Source organism: Ambystoma mexicanum, chromosome 9, assembly GCF_040938575.1.
Source record: "Ambystoma mexicanum isolate Mex_15411 chromosome 9, UKY_AmexF1_1, whole genome shotgun sequence".
In the NCBI taxonomy this organism is placed as follows: domain Eukaryota; kingdom Metazoa; phylum Chordata; class Amphibia; order Caudata; family Ambystomatidae; genus Ambystoma; species Ambystoma mexicanum.
Genome location: NC_090931.1, coordinates 322,636,564 through 322,662,694, shown reverse-complemented (window position 1 = coordinate 322,662,694; position 26,131 = coordinate 322,636,564). Strand labels below are relative to the sequence as shown.

General features: G+C 44.0%; 1 protein-coding gene across 3 annotated transcripts in view; it reads right to left on the bottom strand.

Annotated features, from left to right (window-relative positions):
• Positions 1–26,131, bottom strand: part of SPNS3 (SPNS lysolipid transporter 3, sphingosine-1-phosphate (putative)) — a 635,482-nt gene that overhangs the window by 534,701 nt on the left and 74,650 nt on the right. For all 3 annotated transcript variants that reach the window (XM_069614728.1, XM_069614729.1, XM_069614730.1), the window contains exons 5-6: positions 3,294–3,360; positions 1,872–2,014 (exon numbers count right to left, since the gene is read on the bottom strand). In XM_069614728.1, the coding sequence (XP_069470829.1) occupies positions 1,872–2,014; positions 3,294–3,360 (210 nt within the window). The remainder of the gene's footprint in view (positions 1–1,871; positions 2,015–3,293; positions 3,361–26,131) is intronic.

Here is a 26,131-nt window from a genome sequence, read left to right as displayed (position 1 = left end):
CGTTAACTTCTGCTGTAACACGGGAGCCTTAAGCCTCAGTACAGCAAAATGTTAATGTCATTCAAAGTCTGAAAGTTGTAGCCTAGTGTGAAGGTCGCCCACAGCATAGGAAAAGGGTTAGGATTGCTGAAAATGTGTAAAATAGGTCCAATTTTAAAATTATTTCCAGGGCTTCTTTTGGTTGTGCAAATGCTCAAATGGGGTTGAAAAGGGCAGCTGAATGTGTGCATCCATGATGCGTGCAGTCACATGCTCTTTACTATCTTGTGAAGCAGTATTTCTCATGTGCTGAAAAATGTATTTTAATAAACAACTATTCGGCTCACTATTCGGCTTCGGACGAATAGTTTTGCTAACTATTCAGTATTCAGCCGAATAGTAATTTTACTATTCAGTACACCCCTAATAATTACCACAGTAATAGAATCGTTTTCCGATTACCATAGAAATGGGAAAATTCTCGGCCATTTAAAAGTCATCCATCAGCACTGTAACTCTCCATGTGCAGCCCTCCTCCTTTCTAGCCCCCCTTGGGTGAACCCTGTTAATTCTCCCTCATCCTGCACTACAAACCCTCTTCACTCACCGCTGCGTGTGACTCATTTTTGGCTTCCAAGCGTGTCTTGCAGCATTTCTGCGGGAATCCACCAGTAAGACAAAGAACATTCTGGCACAAACAGGCTCCGCAGCCCAACCCTATCTCTCCCACTAAATATATCATCCTCTTCCCCCCTCCTCACGTCTGCCCTACTATAAAACCACACTTTTCTTCCTCCAAATATAATTTTTTTGCACCCCTCCGGTCAACTGCAGGAATCGCTCACATCAGTGAAAAAACATGTCCGCTTTCCATTTCTAAAAACACTCACAGTTGAAGTGCATCATGGGAGATATATAAAAGTGGTTCAGGAGCATGGAGCACGCCTTTCTCCGCCAATTACTTAAAAGTACTGAACGAAATTACACCAAACCAAAAAATGTTTTTCAAAACCATGTATTTGGTGCATATCATCCAGCAGTTTTTCGCATGACGGGGTTTCAATGAAAGTACATTTTTCTGTTTGGGAAACAGATGCGAGTAGGCCAAAAAATAGCTTGTTTTGTTTTCTTAATAACTTTACCACCTTTTAGCTTATGTTCCCAAAATGTCCAGTTTACAAGAGCACAGGACAACGTTTTATCTTCGTAACTTTGAACTAAATCCCTCCATCGAGTCAAATGTTATTAGCAATACATTTTTGGAAAAGTCTATGTAAACAGGTTTTACTTTAACTATAGCGCGGCGCCCGCCATATATATATAGCACTGTTGGGTAGTCCATTTTCAGAATATGTAAGATGAAACATCTGTGCTGACGTTTCCTTTGAACTGTGCATCACTTATCTGAGTTTCTAACCTTGCCATCATCTGAAAGAGGATTCAACCTGGCGCACGTGACAATCTCTGCTGCGTGTATCCACTGCTTCCTGTGACCGATCTGCTTGGGGCCTACCCACATCCAGTGCTAGCTGATGCAGACTGTAGCCTGCAGAACTAATCTGAACGGGTCCCTTTCTGTAAACACAAGCGAAAATGAACTGAGGACAAATTAAAGTAAATATTTCAACGAAGATTCGTATTGCCATTTTCTTTTTTGGTCTGCCGGTTCAAGTAGCGGCAGTGAACGACTGTGTGGCTATCGACCAACGTTCCTCAAAGTTGATTGGCTGACTTGCCCTCCAATTTCCGCCCGTATGTGCCAACCATGCTTGATGTGTGTTATATGAAAGTGAAGTGAGAACAAATTCACACAAACAGACAAGGATTTAAAGGCCTGCACCCCACATTTTCAAGTTTTTTAAAATGGTGTGTGTGTGTGTACAGCCACCTACTTCTTGCAGAGACTCTTGACGTCATCGCACCATGGGGTCTTGGCAGCACTTTGTCCACCAACCTGGTCTGCAGCCCCACGGACAGGATCAGGAACAACTAGAATCAGAAGAACCAGTGCCAGGGCTGCCATACCTGGGGTGATCTGCAAATACAAAATGGATGCCTTCGTCAATTAAAGAGGAATGACTCAAACAGGGTTCTTCCATGTTCTGTTCTGAAGAGAAGGGGGATCGGGAGAAATGCTTTGGTATCTTTCTTTGAAAGATCTACGTAAGATCTTTCAGGATGAGCTAAACAAAAGTACATTCAGTTTTTCTAACCAATGGGGATCCTGGTTTCCCTTAGGGCTTCTAGTCTACTATAAAGTTACAGGGATGTAGAGCCCAGCCTATTCTTTGCCCAATTCATCGTTACAGGATATAGTTCCAAGCTTGATATTTGTAATCCAAGGATTCTTGTCTACCTCAGGTTTTCTATTCTCAACGCAGTCTCCAGGGATCTACATAGCGCCCAGCATCCTTATTTCCCAGTATCTTAGTGCTATAGCATTGAGCCGCAGCTCGGTTCTGAAATACAGTCTCAATGATACAGCACCTAGACACATCTTTGCTCAATTCACAGTCACAGGGATAGAGCGCCCAGCTCGTTTCTTTGCCCAATTCACAATCAAAGGGATGTAGCGCCTAGTTGGCTTCTTTGCCCAATTCATAGTTGCAAAGGTATGCCTCAAGCTCTTTGTAATTCATCCACGATGACAGTGCCAGGCCCAGTTCTTCCTGCTTAAGGGATAAAGTGACCAGCTCACACAGGAGGACTATAGTTTCCCTCTCACTTGTAATCGACATAATGCCCACCCCACATGTAGGGGATATAGTGTCACTCCCTTGTGATCATGGTGCTGGCCACCTTTTCCTTCCTAGCTGTACTGCAGGGCTTTTCTTGGACTAGGTTCACAGAAGCGCTGGCACTGTTAACAGTGCAGCGATTTGGTGAAGAGCCTGCCTACCGTGGCCGATGTGCCCTGCTGGTTCAGACCTGTCAGGCGCAGCGGCCCTGGCAGGCAAACTTGTAATTTGCCCGTCCGGAAACAAGGATGCCGGTAAGCTAACCCTTGTTTCCGGACCGCAAAGTCTGATCTTTGAAACTTCTTCAATGTTGGGGCACCAGGCTTTCTTGGCTGCTGGGGTCATGGAGTTTTTCCTGCAAGAATATGAACCTAATACACTTCCTCTTGTAATGTAGTGTGCAGGTGGCATTCTACATTATGGTCTGTGCAAGCAGGATGTTGCTTGCATGGTGTGGATGGCAGATCCCACAGATAAGAGGGGGAGGCTACTGGTAAGCAAACCTTCGTGGTTAGGATGACATCCAATGCAATATCTATATAACATACAGAAGTGTGGTTTGCAATGAACACTTACTGTGAGTGCCCAGCGCCAGTCTCCGGTAGCTTGTGCCACACTGGATCCTAAAATGTATCCCAGTCCACTGCAAGAAAAAACATAGCCACTCTTTTTGTAAATATTAATGTTCCATAATCTTATTTTAATGAAAACTAGAACTATGCTCTCAAACACCAAACTAAAAATTGAGACCCAGGCTCTGTAAGCTATCTACACTAAACTCAAACAACAAGTAGGCTTGAAATGGATGTGATCCACAACTGAGATTCCGCTCATAGGCCATTGCCGCAGGATCACAACAGTCTCCCAGCCCTTAATATGGACTGCAGCGTCCTCGAGCATACCCCTTTGTAAATGCGGGATGCGCGTTTGGATGAACAGTCACTTCTGAAGCATGATCCACAATCTGCAAATTCTGACTTTGGAAGAACTCTGCCAGCGAAAAGCCCCCAAAAATCATAAATCGGCCTCAAAAACGTTATCTTGGATGGAGACCTCAGAATCGTGTCTAAAATGAACGAAGTCACTATCAATGCATTTTTGCTACCAAGAATGCAAGAGGATTTCCCTGCATTGTGTGCTCCCTTAAAAACTCTGAATTTGACTGAGCCAGAGCGCTCAATATGGCCCATCAACTATTTATGAATGCATAGCCTAGCTCCCGGGTTGACAGTAAATATCAAGTTTAACAACATTTATCTAACATTTCAACTCTTTTAAAACAAATATTCTTTTTAGTACATCACGCCCTTACATATTTAGATCTAAACTACTAAGAAAGGAAAAGAAGTTTAGATCCACATGAGGTATATTTTGAAAGTACTCAAGGATGCAACCTAATGCGATTAGTACCCGGCCTACATAAGGGCCAAACTAAAAACATCGGGCGGCACACTGTCATCTCGCAGTAAGGCCTTCAACAGACTGGAAACTAAACAGGCGCACAAGGAGAAAACTAGGGAACAGCCCTTTATCATGCTGCACAGCAGTGCTCTGCAACACCATCACTGTGGAAATCTGGACTATTCCAAGTCTCCTGCAATTTAGGAAAGAACTCAAGACCTGGTTCTTCCAACATCACATTGGTGTAACCTAGATTTGATCCATCTCGATTCTTGTGCACATCCTGATCTGTATATTGTATGTGATAACTGTTGGTAATGTTTGCTGGTGGCTTGTTAAATTCCCACTACCAATGTTTTCCTCTATGGTAATGGTAATGTTTATTTGTAAAGCGTCTATACACAATGCAAGTGTTTCAAAGCGCTCAAGGAGGGAGGGAACAGGGGAAAAAAACAACAGTTGTTCAGAACCCTTGAAATTCGGAGACGATACAAGTCTGCACGGGCAGAGTAAGTGCATGAAATACATTTAACAGTAGAGATAACAGCAAATAGGTCTGACGACAATTCTGCAGTTTTTCCAAGTGCATTAATGCGCCACCATGAAGGGAGGGAAGACAAGGGGAATGCAGACAGATGATCTTACAGCATGGTACATTCGGATCAGCAGACGGTTCAGGGCATGGGGAGGTGGGGACAAGTGCAGGGGGGTCAAGGGGTGTCCAAGTGCGCCCAGTCGTTGTAGGCTGGGGTGAGTGCAGAGAGAGGCCACTCTCTAGGGTCATAGACCAAGTGCAGTAATGATGAGGCGGGTGCAAGGGCCGGAGGCAAGTGCTAGAGGACTGGAGTGGGTTTCCGGGGCCTATGAGACTCTGAGGTACACCAGGCGGCCAGTCAGCAAGCTGTACGGAAAAGGAGGGAGAGAGGGATAAAGCAGAGAGATAAGTTAGCAGGGAGAGAGAAGGAAGAGGAGAAGAGGAAAGTCCTAAGGAGTTTCCAGAACTTAAGGAGACCAAGCTCAAGGCGGAGGGCAGCAGGGAGGCTATTCCAGATAGAGATCTCCATCCAAATCTCTGCTTGGAGAACTGGCTCACTCACAGAACGTTGGAGATAGAGGAGCAGAGGGCTTGGGAAGGACAGTATTTAGGTAGGCATTGTTGCAGATAGGTAGCTCCCAGGCCTCAGAAAGCCTTGTGGATAATGCAGAGGGTCTTGAACTTGATCCTGGCAGCGAAGGGGAGCCAGTGGAGGGATTTCAGCACCGGAGAGATGAGGTTCCTGGGCCTGAGGCCAAAGATAAGTCTCGCGGTTCTGTTCTGGATGAGTTGCAGAGGGCGCAGTGCAGAGGCAGAGAGGTTAAGAAAGAGGCTGTTGCAGTTGTCCAGCCTTGAGGGAACCAGGGCTTTGGAGACAGTGAGCCACTGGGGGAAGGTGAGAAAGGAAAGAGTACCTCTGAGTAGGCGCAGCTGGTAGTTGGACTTCTTAGAGATGTCCCAAGTGTGAACGGAGAAGGAGAGAGTAGAGTCAATGATAACCCCAAGGTTTTTTGCCTCGCAGGTGGGTGTGGGCTTGTACGGTACTCAGTTGCTTCCAAGTTACGTTTGCACTATAAAATATATTATAATAGGAGGATATACAGTATCATCTTTGGTAAAAAATAAAAAAAAAGGGAAAAAAACAATATCCAGTCTTACCTAGGCGATTCAGTTCCAACTAAACTTAGTTTACACACATAAATAACACAGCGCTGAAAGTGATGGATGGAAGCCACACTGGAGAGAGGATCTGGGGGCGAGTAATCCATCACCCGACAGTAGCAGACATTTTAAACATTGCTGCAATTTTTGGAATCTTAACCAGATCTCTTCACATTGGCTCATAACTTTTTAGTCTCGAAAGACATGTTCTCTAGATTCGCCAAAGTAATTAGGTCCTCAGAGCAAACGTTTATCTTTGTTATCTTTGGGTTCTGTTGGTGCCTCCATTTTCTTAATATCTCCCTTTTAGTGCACATAACTGTGCAAAGGAGCCAAAGAGGAGCTATTCATTTCCGGGTACATAAATGTTGCACCAAGTAGAGCAGTCAGAAGGATTATTTTCAGAATGTATGATCATTTTGTGGCAACCATGTCCCGCAATGGGGAAACCTCCCGGTAGGACCCGAACACATTTTTATGCTCACCACGGCCTCCACTACACTGTATCTCCTCTGTCTGAGTCAATCTGTAAAAAAGAGGCGATGAAGGTGGTCACTCTCGGACAGCATGGGTGTAATGTGTTGTATCGTGCAGACAACACAGTCTTGCTGGCATCTCAGCTAGAAGGATCGGTTCTTAGAGGTATTAAGTGCTATGGTCATCTATCTGGACAGAAAGTCAGCCAAGCCAACGCCGAAGTTCTACCCCCGTCCACTGACTGCTTCCAAGCCCACCAAGCAAACTGCCCAATGGTTGGCAGAGGACTTCTAGCACCAAAGGATTGTGTTCCCAAAAGTGCAATTGAACATAATCAGACCCACTGTTGCTGGATTGTTATTGAAGTCAGAGGCCGGCGTAAAAAGACGGGACAAAGCAAACCTCTGAATCTGCTGCCAGGTCAACTGTATCAAAATGAGTGTCTTGCCTCAGCTCCTGTGCAAACATCTCAATTCCTGAAGGCGGCCATACCACCCTGCCTCTATGACAAGGTTAGAAAGACGTATAATAGAGCCAACAGATCTCTGGGATCTGCCCAGCCCTCCAAGCTTTCCCGCATCAACATGAAATCAACTGGAAGGGTTGTCACGAGATGCGCTCCAACCAATGCAACCAATAGGGGAGGGGCCTCACGTCCAGGCACACCAAGCTATCAAATCAAATTCGCTCTTAGAGACCAGCTAGTAAGTGGTACTCCCATTATAAAATCCCACATGTGCGATCCCTTTGGATACTCACACACTCTGTGTCCATGCTCACTGCATAGGTTATGTCGCATTGCTACTGGTGGCATTATACTTGCATTAGCTACTAGTATCAGGAAAGGGGTCTTAACAATTTCTTGAAGAATCAACTCTTTCAACCAGCAAATTATATTTTTGTTGCCACTAACACAGCAAGTTTATCAAAAAGCCTGACACATATGGGATATCAGTGGGTGGATTTGCCTGCTGCTGATGTAACAGAGAGGCCAATCCACCTTTGATCGTTATGATGTCAATAATATTGTTCCCACTAGGCTGGGGGAAAGGTTGTATACAGCTTTTCCTACCTGAAGTCATATGGAAATATGGATAACAGGACCAAAGTGGTAGTTAGGGTCCGACAGTAACGCCCTTGGTTAGCTGGCATGCTCTGAGGCCTCGGTGCATCTTGCGCCATCCCTTGTCACTGCAGGAAAATGGGGCAGAAAGGAAAATGGGGGCCTCGCTTTAATGTCTCCATTTCCGGCTCGCCCCCATTCAACATGAGGCTGTCAGGAGCTACTGTTCATCAACAGTGTACTTGGGCGGCGGGGGGCCGTTAGGTGTTAACATACAGGTAGGCGGCTCCCACTGCCAGATTTTTGTCATTTGCACAGTGGAGTGCAAAATTGTAGGGCAAAAGGCGGCGTACACATGTGTATGCCACCTTTCGCCCTGAACGTTTGCACTCCGCCGTGTAAAGTGAGCAAGCGCTGCCGGGCATTCTCGCATGCCGGCAGCGTTTACTTTTAATTGTGAGAACCACTTGTCATGCTCACATGGAAAGCGGGGCTCACAATTATAATTAAATGGTGCCTGGCATGCGAGCATGTCGGGCAGTATTTAGTTTTCATTTTCATTGTGAACACTGCTTAAACTGCGTGCATGGTAAGCTGTGTTCACAATTACAAATACACACCATCCTACATGCGAGAATGTCGGGCAGCATTTAATTGTGATTGTACATGCTGCCTGCCATGAAAATCCATACCTGCGCAAATGCTGGAGCATTTTTATGGCAGAGAGGAAGAAAGGCGGCAGAACCGCACGTTGAGTTCCGCCACTCCACTCCGCCACACTAATGAATTAAAACATTGATGGAAGGGGTAAACGCTATTACGCCTTCCATTGACGTTATACCCCCGTATAAAATGAGCTCCTAAGTGTCTTCAGTGTCTGTATGTGAGAGTATCTGGGAATGCCTGTAGATCAGAGTATCTGTGTACGCCTGTTTTCCTGTATGTTACTATATCTGTCTGTGTGTCCTCATCGTCCTTGGAATGGGGGTATGTGTGTGTGGTGTCTGGGTGTTTGTCGGGAGTGCAACTTGAGACAGCCAGTCCTCTTGGAGGCAGAGCTCCACAGTACTGAGGCAGGGGGCGTGCTATGGTGGGCTGTTCTGCCAGGAAAGTATTCTTAGACGTGGAGGCTCTAGGAACATCTGCACTGACTGTGTGTATTCGGCGACCTGTTTTGAGAGGGCTCTGACCGGAGTGACGCAGTGTGTATATTCAGACCTATAATCTTAAGGGAATGGAGTCCCTGAAAGCCACCTTGTGGACGGTTCTATAATAATACAATGTGCACTCACATATATATATATATATATATATATATATATATATATATATATATATATATATATATATATATATATATATATATATATATATATATATATATATATATATATATATAGCGCAGTCCTGTGTATGTTGAGGTGAATCTGAACTGACTGAGGCAGCGTGCATCTTGTGACATGCAGTCCTGCAATGAAATAGTCTTTTTGATTCATTTGTATTCAGTGAGCCACAGTGTATTCTGGGATAAGTAGTCGTGTGTGGTGGCAGAGTTTCATCTCCTGCACTCCTGTGGAGACAGTGATACTACGGCAGAGCACATTCTGGGACATATAGTTCACTATATGGACTTCTATACTGAGTGAGAGAGGGTGTGCTCTGTGAAACATTCTCCTGTGCAGGAATTTTCAAAAGGCGAGCCAAGCATTACATGGAACATGTGGGGGAGCCTATGCGGAGTCAGGCTGAAAGAAGACCCATTGGGACATCAGAGATTATTGCGTCCTAATGCATTCTGGGACATGTACTGCTCTGTAGCCTCTGCACCGAGTTAGGCAGAGTGCATCCTGGGGTATATATTCCTCTCGGGGCATGTCATGAGGATGAGTGTAGTCTAGTGCACTGCCCTGAGTGGTACAGGCATTCCCAGGTGTGGACCCAAGCTTACCATGCCCAAGTTGCAACTGGCTAATAATAATAATAATAATGGATTTGTTTAGGGCACTTCATACCAGGCGCCTGCCCGATCTAAGCATTGCACTAATAGCTGTTAGCCTTCCTCCCGACGTTGCTCAATGATGGCGAAACATGCCATGGATTGCTAGTGGGTTTGTGCAGAAGGGGCAAGGCCTGGCAGTTTGCAGTGGGCTTCCTCATTTGCGGTGAGACCATAGCTTGATTTGACTGTGTTTTCTCCTTTTGTAAATGCACAGCAGGCTGACCAATGATGGACTTGAAGAAGGCTAGCCAGAACAACTGCCTGTGGTTATGATTAATTCAAAGATGTTTCCATCCATCTCTGTTGAGGTGTAGAGTGTATTCTAGGACATGTTGGGGCTTCTGTGCTGAATAGGGCAGTGAGCCTTGTGGGAATCAAACCTCTGTGGGGCTTCTGCGCTCAATAAAGGAGTAGGCATTCTGCCAGATGTTTGGGATACCTAGGCATGCGATGGCAACATCTGGCATGTCATTGGAGTGCTGGAAATGCGAGGCTGTAAATCACATTCAAGTTTCTGTCTTGCATGTGGCCTCCACCTGGCCTTCTTATGACCATAGCAAGCGCCCAGCCTCCACTGCCTGCCGATAGACTCGTGTGGCTGCACCCGGGCAAATGAGTCTGTACTTGCCATATGCGATCAGTGCCCCATAGTGTCAAACTGCTCCTGGCATAGGATGGCAGCACACCTGAAGGCCATGCTGACCCTGGGCAGAGGATGGCTGTAGATGAGCAGGTAAGGCTGCTAGGGGTATACACATGTTGGTTTTGTCAACGCTCGTTTTTTCTGCATGTTAATCATCGGCGCACATCCATGCATTTCAGAAAAAATGCCCACATTTTCTAATGTCAAAATAGTCCACATGCTGTTTTCTAGCAGTGTTCTTCCATTAACAAAGCTGCAGTCACCAAAAAACATCTACGCACCACCTGATATGTGTAAAAGATTTAATGAGAGGAGTCTGTTTTTCATATTATGCTTTTATAGAAATCACATGATTATATCACGTGTGCCATGCTATGGGTCACACAAAAGTGCCCTTAATACCACTGATGTCCACATTATTTGTGGTGCTCATTTGATGCTTGTGGAGGCTATTCCCCCTCCCCGTTACTTTGCCAAAACACTTCTTCAACATTTACCTCTTCAGACTTCACTTCGTCAGACATTTACTTGTTAATGCATTTACTTCTTCTTACATTCACCTCATCTGCATCTCCACGCTGTCAAGGTGGCAATGGATGTGGCAAGGTCAGGGTTGGGGGTCAAGCAAGGGTTAGGGGGAAGAATATGGGTTAGAAAGGAAGGGGGTACAGGATATCTCCCCCCTGTAATGACAAAGTGAATGTTCGAAATGAAAGACTGAAGAAGTAAAGGCATGAAGAAGTACATTTTACAAATGGTATATATGATGAATTGAATACAGAAGAAGTAAAGGAAGGAAGAGGTACATTTTACAAAGAGGATGTATGGAGAAGTGAATGCCGAAGAAGTAAAGGCATAAAGAGGTACATTTTACAAAGGGGGTGTATGGAGAAGTGAATGCAGAAGAAGTAAAGGCATGAAGAGGTACATTTTACAAAGGGGATGTATGGAGAAGTGAATGTAGAAGAAGTAAAGGCATAAAGAGGTACATTTTACAAAGGGGGTGTATGGAGAAGTGAATGTAGAAGAGGAAAATGCCTGAAGAGGTACATTTCACAAAGGGGATGTATGGAGAAGTGAATGCAGAAAAAGTAACGTTTTGAAGAGGTACATTTTACAAAGAGGATGTATGGCAAAGTGATTGCAGAAGAAGTAAAGGTATGAAGAGGTACATTTTACAATGGGAATGTATGGAGAAGTGAATGCAGAAGAAGTAAAGTCAATCATCCCTTGTGTAGTGAGATGAAATGCTTACTCTGATTGTTAGATTGTGTAACTTAGAGTTTTGAGGTTTCTATGGCTACTGCCCTGACCCCTAGAGGAACATCCCCCAACTGTATAGTCCACAGGCCATCAAATAAAAACATACAGTAACACTAGGGAGAAGTCATTATAACTATGGAGTAACTGAAAAGCGGTGGTACTCACAAATAATGCCTGCTATTATTAGCCGCCTGATTACATGCCTGGCACAACTACTGCTTGCGCTATTCCATTGGAACATAGCATGCAGTAATTACAACTTTATTATTGCAAATAGAGTTGAAATATCAATGGAATTTTAATCTCCAACCAGGAAGTGGATATGAAAAAAAAAACATCTAAAGCTCTAATGACTGTTTTTACCTGTAAAGTGCTTCCATTTGATATAGCAAAACAAATTTGTGGTATGAGGAGAACAAAAATGGGCGTCTCTGATGAGCATCTTATCCTTACCATTGCAATGTAAAACAGAAAAGAGTCAGAACGGATTATAATTGTTTTTTTTAGAATGCATTAATACTGGAGCTGTTTTTAAGCTCGACCCTTGGATTCAAACCTGTGTTGCTATGTGTTGTCTTGCTCCCAAGACAAACACATTGCCCCTGAGCTATCTACCCGGATCCGTGTTACTTTTAAAAAAAAGGTGAACAGTAGCATTATGATATACTACTGTACAAAATCAATTTCCAAACTCAAAACAAGGGCAGAACAGTAAAAAAAAGAGAAGAAAAATATTGCTTTCAAATTTCCAGAAACATTGCATGTACTTTTGTTGAAATCCGCAAATGTTACTGCCAACTCAGCAAATTTTTAAATGATGAGGCCGATTTTTAGTAATATCATAAGGGGCGATGTTAACGCCCCAAGTGTTTTTTTCGATTAGGGATCCAAAAAGCATATAATAAGGGCCTAAGACCTATTAGTTAACTCAGTAATAACCTCTCTCAAATACAAGGAACTTGGAGGCTGATCATTATTGCCACAAAGAGGCGAGTGGCTGGATTACCCTTCGACCCAGCTTCCATGGAACGACGGCTACCAAAAAAGGACATAAACGCAACTTTTAAACGTAACCCATTTTGCTAGTGTCAAATTGACTTTTTCTACTTTTCTAGGAAAAATCTTTGAAGTTGTTTAGGGGGCATGAAGCTAATATTTACATCACATCTCAGTGACATTCCCTGCAAATCTCCTTGACGTTCCATGCAAATCTTCAAGGGATTTGGATATTTGCATACAGAAACGTGGGATCCATGTGTTAATATCCCTGCAAAAATATGACGATACAAAAATGTTGCCATATTTTTGCGGCGATATTGAGGCATGGACCCTGCGGGGGACACCCCCGCAACCCCTGCATTATTTTTAAATGTGTGGCGGACACCCCTGGAACCCCCGCTCCCACAAATTATCGCCCCAAAAATTTCACCTATGGCGAGACAAACTACCATATGTACGGCAATATTTTTGGTGGGGATAATATGTGGGAATACCGAATCCTGCTGCTCTGTTCCCAAATCTCTGGTAAACACTCATGCTAGGTCACTGGAGAGAGATTATGTTGGGGGTCTTGTATTTCTACTGATTGCAGGTGCTGAAGATGGGGGTGTGTGGAAAGTTCAGAGAAGGCTGAAAGTATATAATCCATCTCCAACCTTTCATTGGATTTTGGGAGGAGTTGTATTTGCTGCCTGGTACCCAGAATCAAAGTATCAGGAAAGTTAAAAAATTCTGATTCTGGTTCCAGGAATTCCAGCACACCATCACAGTACCTTGATGGGGATGCTGTTCTGAAAATTGAAAATTCCCATTGACAACAATGGATGCCGGTGAATGGAGTGAAGAAAATCACATATTCTAGCTCTAGGCCTTCCAGAAAAGGACCAGCACATTGCATTGAGGTTTTCCAGCAAAACCAGTGCTGTTGCAGTGAGTAGCGAGGGGGAACATTTTTGATTTGAATTGATTTGATTTCCATATTTGTAACACGTGTATCACAAGGAACCGCACAGGAACCTGCATCTGGTCGCAGATGGTAATCCAAAAATTGGGAAAAAAAGAGAAGATCAGAAAACAGCAATAGGAACAATTATTGGAAGATATATATGTTTTGATTTTTTTCAAAAAAGTGGACAAAGACTCAAGTTGACACAATTCCAAAGGAAGTTCGTCCTACAACCTCAAACCCATGGCAGAAAAAAAAACGTCTGTCAACCATGGTGTCACAACGAGAGCTTGGAATTGACAGAAGATAAAGGTTGGCTGAGCGCAATAATTGCGAATCCTGGTAAAGGCTAACCTCAGCATTGAGAGACACTGGTGCCGAGCCATGCACGCAACCTAAATGTAAGCATAAGAGCATAAAAGTAAGATTCTTGTTTTTTCTTCTTCGTTTCTCTTTCTCTCCCTGGTTTACAGCTGATAATATGTTTTATTCTTCATGTTCTACTGTTTACTTGTGTGGGCTTATAATGTTGTTGATTGTATTACACTGAACATTTCAATACATAAATGTAAACAAAAAAAATGAAAAGTAAGATGTTGACGAAAGGCAACCAGTGAAATGTTAGATGAAAACTGGAAAGATGAGTTCTCTTTGATAGCCTAAAGTTGAGAAGTATAGCCATGTTGTGTATCGTCTGGAGCTGGCCAAGCAGTTTACCTGGCAAGCCAGAGTACGATTTACATAATCTAACTCAATTCATGAAAGCACCCACTACCCCTGCATGAGCTTCTTTCAGGATAAAGAGGAGAGCCTTCCTTAACAATCAGAGGATCTTACTACTACATTAATCTGAACGGTGTGTGAGAGATCAGGTGCCCACAACATCCCCCATGTTCTTAACCTTGGTAGAAACAGACTTACGTAATCAAAAAATAAAAGGAGGAGAAGGCTAACAAAGGGTATCATTTATCAAATTTTTGGGTCCAACCAACATTACCTCAATTTTAGCGGGATTAAGTTGGAGGGCATTCTTGATCATCCAATGACGCACCTTTGTTTATCATTCCTCCAGCCAATTTAAGTTGTTATCAGGCCCATATGCTTGAACATAAAGTTGCTTGTCATTGGCGAAGGTGTCAAGCTGGAGCCCGAAAATATGCAAGATGTTCCATAGGGGATGTACATAAACATTAAACAGCAAAAGAGGGGGGGGGAGGTAGACAATGTCAGCAAAGTTGACAAAGGCAAGAAATGATCAGGATTGACTTGAAGATGCCTTCCTGAGGGACAACTCTTAAACCAATGAAGAGAGATAAATGTAGTGTCCACAAGAGGGGGGCACATGTACCAGCTATGAGAATGACACAGTCACATGAGAGTGACGTGTAGGATGTTGCAATGATGCACATACAATATGCCTAGTGTGTCACATGACATGGAACAGGGTGCTGCACAGGAGAATACATGCACAGCAACACACAATGCAGATGTGGTCTGGAGGTATAGATAAACAGGGACGTGAGAGCACAGTGATTGTGAAGAATAATTCACACGTGTAGCAATAATAATAGAAAATGTGTTTGTGTTTTGTTTTTATTTTTTAGAGCACACGTGTTCAGGTTTTCTTTAGCACATATGTTCATAGGGTTTTACTTATTGTTTATTTTTTAATACAAAATGCTCAATAACATAACATAAGTATAGGTCAGGCATGATTAGGGCTTTTAGAGGTAATGGTAGGAGTAAAATAGGAGTCCACATTTCGGGCATGTTCTTGTAGGCCACCGTTGGGAAAAGCATTTTCCTGTTTTTTTGCAAACTGAGCAGTGACGGTCAGGATAACACGTGATGCTAAATTAATGTTGTAAGGGGAAGATTTTCTTAGGAAGACTATAGTCCAGCAGGAGCCGCTTGATGCAATATTTTAAAGGCGACTGTGCTAGGCTCAAGCAAGATTAGGAGGCCAGAAATGAATCAAATGTAGTAAATTCACTTTCCAGCGTGGTGCTGTTGCTTTTTTTCAGAGCAAAGTTGGCACACTGCAAGGGAGAAGATAGTGAGGACTCACAGGGGTTGTGGAGTGAGGGACAGGGAGGCAATCAGGAGGACAGTACTGCAATACTCATGGCCCTGCTCGCCTCACATTATCTTCAAACAAAACACAGGTTCCAAATTAATTTATAGCTGTATATTTATTTGTATGTTGGGCTGTGCCAGTCTATCAGAGCAAATAGTTTTTCGGCTGGTCAGCATGGTGATGTGATTCAGGGGTAGGATTATGACACCTGTTACACCATAAAGAGGTGGTACAGGATTTTGTTCAAAGAAATGTATTTGCCCAATCAAAGGTAACCAATGTATGTAGCACCATAGGGATGTTTCACCAATCATTTATTTTGACCTGCCCCAAGATGTAACTAATGTGTAAGGGAAATGTTGTTGTTTTTCCTCCTAAAGTTTGTAACTGTAGTGAGTGGTGTTTGAGAATGTTACAACCAGTTCAGCTTGCAGGACTGCCTGAATTGCTTTTCTTCCAGCTGTGCAGAGTTAATGAATGTGTGTTTTTTCCTGCATGGTGTCACTCTTCTGTGGAGTACTTTGTGTACCTTTTTTCAGATTACTTATGTAAAGCAGTCCCGCTTTACAGATGGCGAGCAAATCCAGGAGGTCCAGTCTTCCCAGACTGCAGATCATGGCAACCAGGGGCAGCAAGCTGGGGGCTCTCCTGCCACATAACACTGAGGGCACGGAATGGGCCATGCGGGACCAGATAGTGCAGCGAAGGAAACGGCTTCCTTCTGCCCTATTTATCAAAACACCTGCCTGGTATTGTTGCCCCTCCATGACCCAGAGGGGGATTCAGGCCTTTTGATGGGAGAGAGTCAGCTTCATACTTTTGAGTATGTACCGGGCAGAAAGGAAGCGCAATGTAGTTAATGTGATATTTGGGTTTGAGGTCTATGTTTTGCTTAAGAGATTAAAAGAGATGGGATACTCACGACAAGAGTCGGGGAAGACCACTTGGTAATCTTCTATAATGGGCAGAGTTAAAGAGAGGAATACCCCGTTATAAGGGAAGAAAGCTTTATTTTTTATTGATGTTAATGTTGGCGCCATTGTTTTGTTGTGGTATAAAAATAGGACATTAGAGGTGTTTTTTAAGTATTAAATATATATATTGGGATTATGTTAGGTTATAGTATGTGGTTTTATATTGTGTATTGTTGCCACTTATGTGTTTTTTCGGTGATTTGGCAGATTTGAAAAGGAAGAAGGGCTGGGAAAAGCATTGTTAGTGGGATTTGAAGAGAGAAAGAGCAAAAGCATTAACTTTAGTGTGAACAATTTGGTGTTTTTGGAGTATTTCTATAAAATGTGTGTTTGTTATATGTGATATGCTTACAAACAAAAACGCGTGCCTAAACTATGTTATACGTTTTATTTGTTAAATGTTAAATAAAAGGTTTGATGTGGAAAGGCACGGCTGCATGTTGGAAGGCCTCATTGCAAAACTGCAGTCCTGGGGGGACGATTTAGTGAAGCAAGCTGTTTATTGACAGGCAGACTAGTTCTGTTCATGAAGCTACATTTCTAGGGAAGGGGGAAGCTTCTGCCAGTGGTACTGGCGACAAAGAGCCTTACTGAAGCAGTATCGCTGAAGAAAAGAAGGGGTTGAGATAGAGAGTGTGTAACAGTGAAAACAGCTCAGCGGCAATAGCTGCTTATTGCTGGCTCGAGACGAATTGAAGCATTTGAAACACAGCACAGCATTATAGATTATACAGCCCCTCCTAAAGACATTGGGCCTCATTAGGACCCTGGCGGAGAGGGTATTACGCCAGCGTAGTGCATGGCGTACCTCTCCGCCATACTACGAGTTCCCGTAGCGCCATGGCGGCCTTTTCCGCCTGGTTTTACCAGGCGGAGAAAACCATGGCGCTACGGGACCTCGTTGTTAATTACGCCACCGTATTTTACGGTGGCGTAATTAACTCCTTCCCCACTCCCATTATACCCTATGGGGCAAAAATGGGAATGGGGAAGGGCAGAATGGGGATTGGGGATTTACCGCTCCGCCGAGGTCGGAATGGGGCGGTAAATCCGCCAACCCCCATGGCGCTATCGGCGGCTTTCCGCCATGCTTCGCGGTGCATTTAGCACCGCGAAATCCGCCTGGGTCCTAATGAGGCCCATTCTGTTATTTGTGACTGTTTGTAATTGATCTATAGTTTTGTTCAGAGAAACACGTATTGGATGTTCAAACTCCCCCACACACTGCAATCTTTAGGCCAGTCCCTTTATGAGATCAAGGGTAGCACAATTATTGACATATGAGGTTTGTGCCAATAATAGTTGAAAGGCATGGATATATAGTGAAGTTATGTGTTTAAGTTTGTTATTTGTGGACTATAGTGTGGTAACTTTGTGTTAAATATTATATTGGGATTGTGTTATATCACAGTCTAGAGAAAGGTTGGAGTTTGACTAGGGACACGTGCCCTTAGAAGTTTTGGGCTGGTTTAGTGTCAGTTGAATTTCTGTGGACAGTTTTGGAAAACATTATGGGAAGTGTTTGTATTTTTAGGGGAAGAGAAAGTGAAACTTTGTAAGAAGGGACAGTGACTTATGTAACTGTGATGTTTGTTTAATTTCTGGTTTGTTGTGAGTGTTTTGAAATAACACATGAGAGAAAGCTGGTATGTTTATAGACCCATTGTCCTAATGACCAGCAGGGATATTTGAGGAGCCGCACACACAGAAATGTCTTGACACATAGGAGGATATTTTCCTATGTTGTATATATACATTGAGCAATGCTAAAATGTAATGTGAAGGAGATGCATTTTGTTTTAGTTGGTATGTATTGTTTGTTAAATGTGGATGTTAGAAGAGGGGAAGGATGGGGAGAGTGGATTAAGGGACCATGGATCTCTTTTTCTTAATTGGGTATCCTGGGGCACAAGGTGTATCCATGGGAGAGATTGATTTGGGAGGCACATATGAAAAGTTAAACTATATGGAGGGATTGGTTGTAGTGTGCAAAAAGTGGGGTGGCACGTTTAAACTTTTTTGAAAATGGCAGGGACATAGAGGTGAGGTTTTGAAAAGATATGTATTTTATAGTTGGTTTTTAACAAATTATATAACAGTTGGCGTAGGTATATCTGTCTACAACATGCACATTATGGTTGTAAAAGAAAAATAAACTATGGAGAAGGCTGATTACAGAGAATGGATCTCTTTTATTAATGGTGTTATATTGGGCACAATGTGTGTGCATTAGAGAAATAGATTGGGGAGACATGGGATTTTGGAGTACAGAGCGAAGAAAGTAGTTAGTTTATCTTTGATATATATTTTGTTGGTATACATTTGTGGAATAATATGTTTTATATATTTATGAAGCAGTTAAAAGCTAAATATTGTATATTTTAGCAGAGTGATATTTAGACTGGCAGTATTAGAAGAGAGAGCATCCAGAATGGTTATAATGGTACACATTGAAGAACTGATCACCAAAGAAGACCAGGTACATTTCTCAGAAATGGCATAGAGCATTCACACATATATTTATTTATTTATTTAAATTTATATAGCGCGCAAGCAGCCCAGGGGCATTGAGGCGCTGTTACTTGCAATAACTTAGTTACATGGTACATATGATAGCGATTGTTGACACATTATGAATAGTACAAGAAATCATACTATTGTTACAAATATTGCATTTGGTCGTATATTGCAAACATAAATGATAGGTATTCGTGCTGATGTGTCGGTCCTTATGTGAAGAGGGTAGTTTTCAGTGTTTTGCGGAAGGTGGTGAGGGAGTCCTCGCCACGGATGGTGGGAGGTAGGGCATTCCAGTGGGTGGGCGCGAGGTAGGGGAAGCTGGATCCACCCGCTTTTACTCTTTTTACTAGTGGCACAGAGAGCATGTTGGTGTACAGGGATCTGGTTGGCCTGGTGGTGGAGACAGGGTGGATCCTTTGAGAAAGGTAAGCAGGAGCAGTGAAGTGAATGCACTTGTGGGTCAGTGTCAGGGCTTTGAATATGATCCTTTCCTTTATTGGGAGCCAGTGGGCTAGTTTTCTGGCTTCAGAGATGTGTTCTCTTTTAGCAATGCCTTGGGCTGCCCGGAGAGCATTGTTCTGTATTACTTGTAGTCTCTCTAAGTTTTTGTTGGAGGTTCCTAGAAAGAGTACATTGCAGTAGTCTAGCCTGGAGCCGGTGATGGCTCTGGCTATGTTGGTGCAGTTCTCTTTGGATAGAAAGGGCCTGATTGCGTTGATAAGTTTAGCATGATATGCAGCTGCGGATGCTATTGCGTTGACTTGTCTATCCATGGATAGGCTGGAGTCCAGGTAGACTCCCAGAGTTTTGACAGAATCGGAGACCGGGATTTTAATGGAGTCAATGGTGAAGTGGCTGAATTGGACATCTAGGTTTTTTAGCGTGTCAGGGGAACCTAGCAGGAGGAGTTCTGTCTTGTCAGAGTTGAGGCATAGTCCGTTGTCAGCCATCCAGGCTTGGATGGTGTTGTAGAGGTTGTTGAGGGTCAGGGAGTCGGTGTCATAGTTACCTGTGAGAGTGAGGAGGATCTGGGTGTCGTCGGCGTAGTTGGTGTATGAGATGCCCATAGCGTCGAGGATGAGGAAGAGGGGTCGTGTGAAGATGTTGTACAGGGTGGGGGAGAGACAGGAGCCTTGGGGTACACCACAAAGTATAGTAGTTGGTGATGCGGCGGCTAGGTCAGAGAATACTTGCATGGTTCTGTCTTGGAAGAAGGAGGTGATCCAAGCTGTGGCCTCTGGGGAGAATTTGGCGGTGGAGGAAAGGTGGTGGCATAGGACGCCATGATCCACGAGGTCGAATGCCGCGGATAGGTCAAGGAGTAGGAGAAGTGCTGGTTTACCCATGTCTCTATCATCGTCCATTTGGTTTTTCAAGTCAAGTAGGGCGGTTTCGGTCCCGTGTCTAGGGCGGAAGCCAGATTGGCGGAGTCCAAGGAGTTTGTTCTCTTCAATGAAGTGCTGGACCTGCAAGTAGGCTGCTTTGTCCAATATTTTGAGGAGGAATGGGACAGTGGTGATAGGTCTGTAGTTGTTGGGGGAGGTGGGATCGAGAGTTGTTTTTTTCAAGAGAGGGCGGACCCAAGCTTCCTTGAGGGAGGCGGGGACTTTCCCTGTGGTAAAGGAGGCATTAACAAAAGCTGTTAGGAAGGGCGCTAGCGCTTCGGTGCAGTCTTTGATAATGGAGGCTGGGCATGCATCACCTTTGCAGTTAGAGGGCTTGATGTTCCTCATAATGTTGATGATGTCTTTTTCTTGGATGGGTTTGAAGGAGAAGAGTAGGGGGGATTCGGGGCGGGTGATGGGATAGGGATATGCCTACTGGGTAGGGCTTGTTTAGTGGCTAGTATTTTGCTTTTGAGGAGGCTTAGTTTGGTTTGTATGGCTGTTTGTATTTTGTCACACCAGTCTTTGTCTTTGGTGAAATTCTGGGGGGCGGGAGTGGGTGTCTCGAGCTCTCTGAAAATGGCGAAGAATTCTTTTGTGCTAGATTGGGCTTCCGAGATTCTGGATTCAAAGGATTTGGCCTTTCCTCGGGTGATTGCCTTTTTATATTTGGTGGATAGGGCTTTAAAGATCATCTTGTCGTTTTCAGAGTGGGACGTTTGCCACTGTGTGAGTGCAGCTTTTTTCTCGTTGCGGAGTGTGAGGAGCTCAGTGGTGAACCAAAAGTTGGAATGGGTAGTGGGTTTGGATTTGCGTGGTTTGAGAGGGGTAATGGAGTTGATAGCTGCTTTGATGGTGGTATCATAGGTTGTTGCGAGTGTTTCTGGGTGTGATGAAAAAGGAGGTCTGAAGGCTGGGCCTTGGAGGAAGGGCAGTAGCCTTTCCTTAGTGAGCTGGCGGGAGCTTCTGGCGAGGCGAGGTGGGAGCGGTTGAGGCAAGGGGGCAGCAGGGGAGCTAGTGGTGAGGATGCTAAAGGTGATGATGTGGTGGTCAGACCACGGGGTGGGATTGTTACCTGTAATGATGAGTCGGCAGTTATGCTGTGCTATCCAGTCAAGCGTTCTGCCCTGAGTGTGAGTAGGGCTAAGGATGGTGTTCTTGTAGCCTAGAGCATTGAGGGCAGAGTCAAGGGATTTGGCTGCTACGTCCTTACTATCCCGAAGCCCTAGATTGACGTCCCCGAGGAAAATGGCTTTGGACTGTTTTTTGAGGTTGTCAGAGAGAAGGTGGATGAGAGAGGCTTGGAAGTCACCTGTTGAGCCTGGAGGGCGGTAAATGGTGTGTACAGTAATGGTGCAATGGGGAGAGAGGGTTATTTTAACTTGGAGGTAGTCGCTGTTGTTGTTGGTCAAGGATTTCTCTATCTTTCTGATAGAGAGCGAGTCTCTGGCAATAATTGCTACACCTCCACCTTTGGAGAGGCGGTCTTGTCTATTATGGAATAGCCAGGGGGTAGGGCGAGGGATAGAGCCGAGCCGGAGGCCTCATGTAGCCATGTTTCTGAGATCATGAGTAGATCTAGGTTGTGGGAGGTTAGGAGGTCGTGTATGTCTAGGGTGTGGGCATTGATGGACCTAGCATTAATCATGGCGCATTTCATGTGGGGTTCAGTAGTGCCTGAGAGGGGGTTCATGATGAGAGAGGGTTTGGTGGAGGGGGGGGTTGAGCTCTGGGTGTTAGGGGGGATGCACAATCCAGATTTTACATTGGGGGTCACATTTTCAGAGGTGGTGGACACATGTGGTATAGCATTTGGCACACTAGCATTCAAAATGGTGGTAGAAGAATTGAAAATCACAGATTTTACATTGGGGGTCACATTTTCAGAGGTGGTGGACACATGTGGTATAGCATTTGGCACACTAGCATTCAAAATGGTGGTAGAAGAATTGCAAATCACAGATTTTACATTAGGGGTCACATTTTCAGAGGTGGTGGACACATGTGGTATAGCATTTGGCACACTAGCATTCAAAATGGTGGTAGAAGAATTGCAAATCACAGATTTTACATTGGGGGTCACATTTTCAGAGGTGGTGGACACATGTGGTATAGCATTTGGCACACTAGCATTCAAAATGGTGGTAGAAGAATTGCAAATCACAGATTTTACATTGGGGGTCACATTTACAGCGGTGGTGGACACATTTGTAATCACATTGGTTATGGAGGCGGTATGATTATACGAAAAGTTAAGTACTTTATTGGTGGCTGTGTTGGTAGTACTTAAGGTGGATGCAGGCTTTGAGGTTTTGTGGCGGTGCCTGGCCTTATTAGCGAGTGAGGAGGGTTGTACAGTGCGTGAGCATAGTCGCGTATTACGACTACTCGTGTGAATGGGCTGTGAACTGAAGGCAGTTTTCAAAGTACGGGCGCGCAACCTGGAGCGCCTTGAGGTGGTGCAGGGGTTGGAGAGAAGCTTGCAAGGGTAGAGCTTCTTACCTTCTGGGTGCGGCGTAGGTTTCGGGCGAACGGCAGATGAGCAGCGAAGAGCACAGGAGGCCTTTTCTCCTGGCCTTCTCTCGTCGGCTTCGCCTCTCGGCCCACTCCCCCTCCATTTAAAGCAGGAGGGGAGGGGCGGGCGGGCCGAGATAGCAAATCAGGACCTTGGTGAAAATATGGGCTGAAATATAGACACATATAGTTCATTTGCGTGGAATTGTAACAGGAGAAGGAAAGAAAGTAAGTAGAAAGAGAGAGAGAGAGATAGAGCGAGAGAGAGAGAGAGCAAAATTAGGGCAACATAAATGAGAAAAGATTGCAGTGGAAGGGGCGGTTAGGAACAGTATGAGCAAGGATACCAATAGACAGGACCAATGGGATATACTAAAGGGGGGAGGATAGGTATTATCTCTGGGGGCGGGGGAGAACTCACAAAGAGGTAGGGAAAATGTATTTGAGCATACATGTAGAGAAGGATTTGACAGAAAGAGACATAGATTTGGTGGATACAATGTTGGAAAAGTGGAAAGAGAGGGCATATGCACAAATGTGCTGAAGTAGAGGGGTATGTCAGAATCCATGGTAGTTGAACCCGAAGTGTAGTCGTCGAGTTCTTCCTACCAATATACCCCTCTGGACATGCAAGGTGAAGTCGAGAGGAGTCAATTAGCCGAAAGAGGGGAACACCACATGAAAGACCAGGCTTTGCAAGGGAACAAGGGCATGTTAGTTGGATAGTCTCTTCGACGGTGCACAATAAACGGGAAAGACAACAAGGCACTAACCTAGTGGTTATAAAAGCTATTCTTATTTGGTCTGGGACAACTCCTAGTTCCAAGCAGTTGGATTAATCAGAGATTTCTATGGAGGCACAAGATGCAATATTAGAGTAAGGAACAAGGTCAAACAACAGGGAATGAGGACCAGTCAGGGATTGTAATTTACCAGGATGAGTCTTGGTCTGTCCTTGTAGCCCAATGGAGCAACCAGTGCATTCAACTCCTATGCTGAAAACACGACAGCACGAGGACGGCTAGACGAATCGGAAGTCTCTAGTCCCAAGACTATCCCGCCGGCACGAGGACGCCTAACGATCTAAGCACAGGTACTATGCAGTCTCCAGTCAATAGCGCTTTGCAGGAATACACTGGTGTCGTGTTGGGGTCTTACAGGACAAGAAGCAGAAGGTATGCAGACCCTGAACTGACTTGAGGAGTGGATGAGTAATCAACAATTCAGAGTGGTGTTAGTTGGAATGAACGGTCCGTGTGCAGGCTCAACTAGGAGGATGATCAGAAGAAATCCGGGTTCAGCATTGTGATGGCGGCGGGCAGATCCTGAGTCAGAAGGCAAAGAATGGTCCAAAGGTTGTTCTGGGTTCATTAACGTGCAGGTAGTTAGTAATTGGAATCAGAAGGTAAGAGCAATCCGGGGACTTGCTGGGTCAGTTCTGTTATGGAGGCACTGCACGGTAAAATTGTATAGAAAAAGAGAAAACCGCAGGCAGACCGGGTTTGGTATACATGTAAGAGGCAATCGATTCAGCAGGCAAAAGCAAAGTCCAAGTAACGGTCCGGGTCATCAACGAAGCACAAGAAAGCAATGTCAGGGCTATGAAAGGCATGAGTACAGGAAATGAAGATAAGCAAAACGAAGCTGTGATTTTTAGTAAAATCAGAAGCGCCGACTAGCGCAACCCAGAAGTTATTTAAAGAGTTGTCATGGAAGCCAACTCCTCCCCTAAGCGTCTCACTCTATAACGAGAGTGTATTGGGCGCCAAAGTCGCTATGGCAACCCGTGTCCAGTACACCTAGGTAAATAGGCATGGAGGAAACGAGATTGAACATTGGATGACTGCGAGGGCACAGCCCCCCTCGTGTGTGAAAGTTGCCCTGAATTCTGGTGTCTCCGTTTAGCGGACAAAGAAAGGCTCAGATGTGACCGAATCCTGACAGGGTACATACAACCTTATGGTTTTACTGTGCCTATGTATCCCCCACACTATTTGATACTATTTCTACAATGCAAGCATAGCTCCAAATTCAGCAACAGCAACCAAATGCCCTGCAGACAACATATGAGCACATGGAGAGTGAGCACATGACACATTCATAGTGCATTTGAATATTTTCAATATTTCAGAGAAGGGGTTAAAAGAATTAAAATAGTACACAGAGCAACATGCAATTGCCAGGGCCATCAATGAGGGGCTGTGGGGCAAGGCACCGCACACTGGCTAAAAAGATGTCTGCCAGCACAAGGAACAAGGCAGTAGAGTAAGTAACAAAAGAAGCATTTCATTTGTAAACTGTAAAGCACTATGGCACTAATAGAAATAGTGATTTGTATTGCAGATTCCAAAAGATTATCATGTTAAATGCAAAATAATTCCTATAGAGCTTTACCAATATAGTTGAAAGGAGCCTCACTAGAAAAAGAGATATTAGGGAGGGTTTAATTTCCCCCAATGTCTTCTTTGAAGATAAGAAAGAAAAGGTAAGTGCTTATGAATAGAGAGGGGAGGAGAAAAGAAAGAAAAGGTAAGTATTTGTGGACACAGGGAAAGTGTGAGTTCCCCTATTGACATTTATTGGAGGAACAATGATGCAAGTAAAGTAATGAGGTGTAGAGAGATATTTAGGTTTTATATTAATAGCATTTTTAACATAGCATAGTAGGTGTATAGGTGAAGTATTTGATATTCAAGTCTGGCCACCTGGGATTTCAGAGGAATTGGTTTCCTTGCATGTAGAAGGCAAAGGAGACCTATGGATAAAAGGTGTAGTAACATTTTGTATGGTGTTTTTATGTTGAAGTATTGAATATAAATGTGTTCAATAAAATGAAAAATCTATTGTGTATTGGTTGTGTTTTACCAAAGAGACAGACAATTATTATAGTTAGGAATAAGTGCACAGGCAAACGCATGTAAACATACTTTACACCTGCATGCGCGCAAACATTACATGCGCACAGCACAGCTTCAATGGTAAGTGTAGAAGAGTAGGGATATTTTAGGGAAGGAACAGAAATGTTAAGTTATTTTTTGCCAGGACAAACACAGCAGGAACAGAGTAGATTGTGATCCAACATTGTCTGTAGAAGAGCTAAAAAGAAAAGCACAGAGAAGATTTGTCAACAAATAGAGATAGTCAAAGCAGGCCTGCCATCCTTCTGCAGAGACTGACAGCTCAGCTTCATAAGAGACGAAGAACTATTGGTTTGTGCCGATGGTTCGCGCTAAGCCTGTAAATAATGTATGATCACTTAAAAAGTACATCACAGAGTTCTTCTGTACACTATATAACTTAGAAACGTCAACATTTGTGCTGCTCCAGATTTATTTTCTTGTTACAGCTGACACATGTCTCGACACTGGGTCGTTTTCAAGGTTGTTAGTTTAAACAGAATCATATCAGAATTATCACATGTGGTGACAGTATCAAAAGAATAATAAGTGTACATACC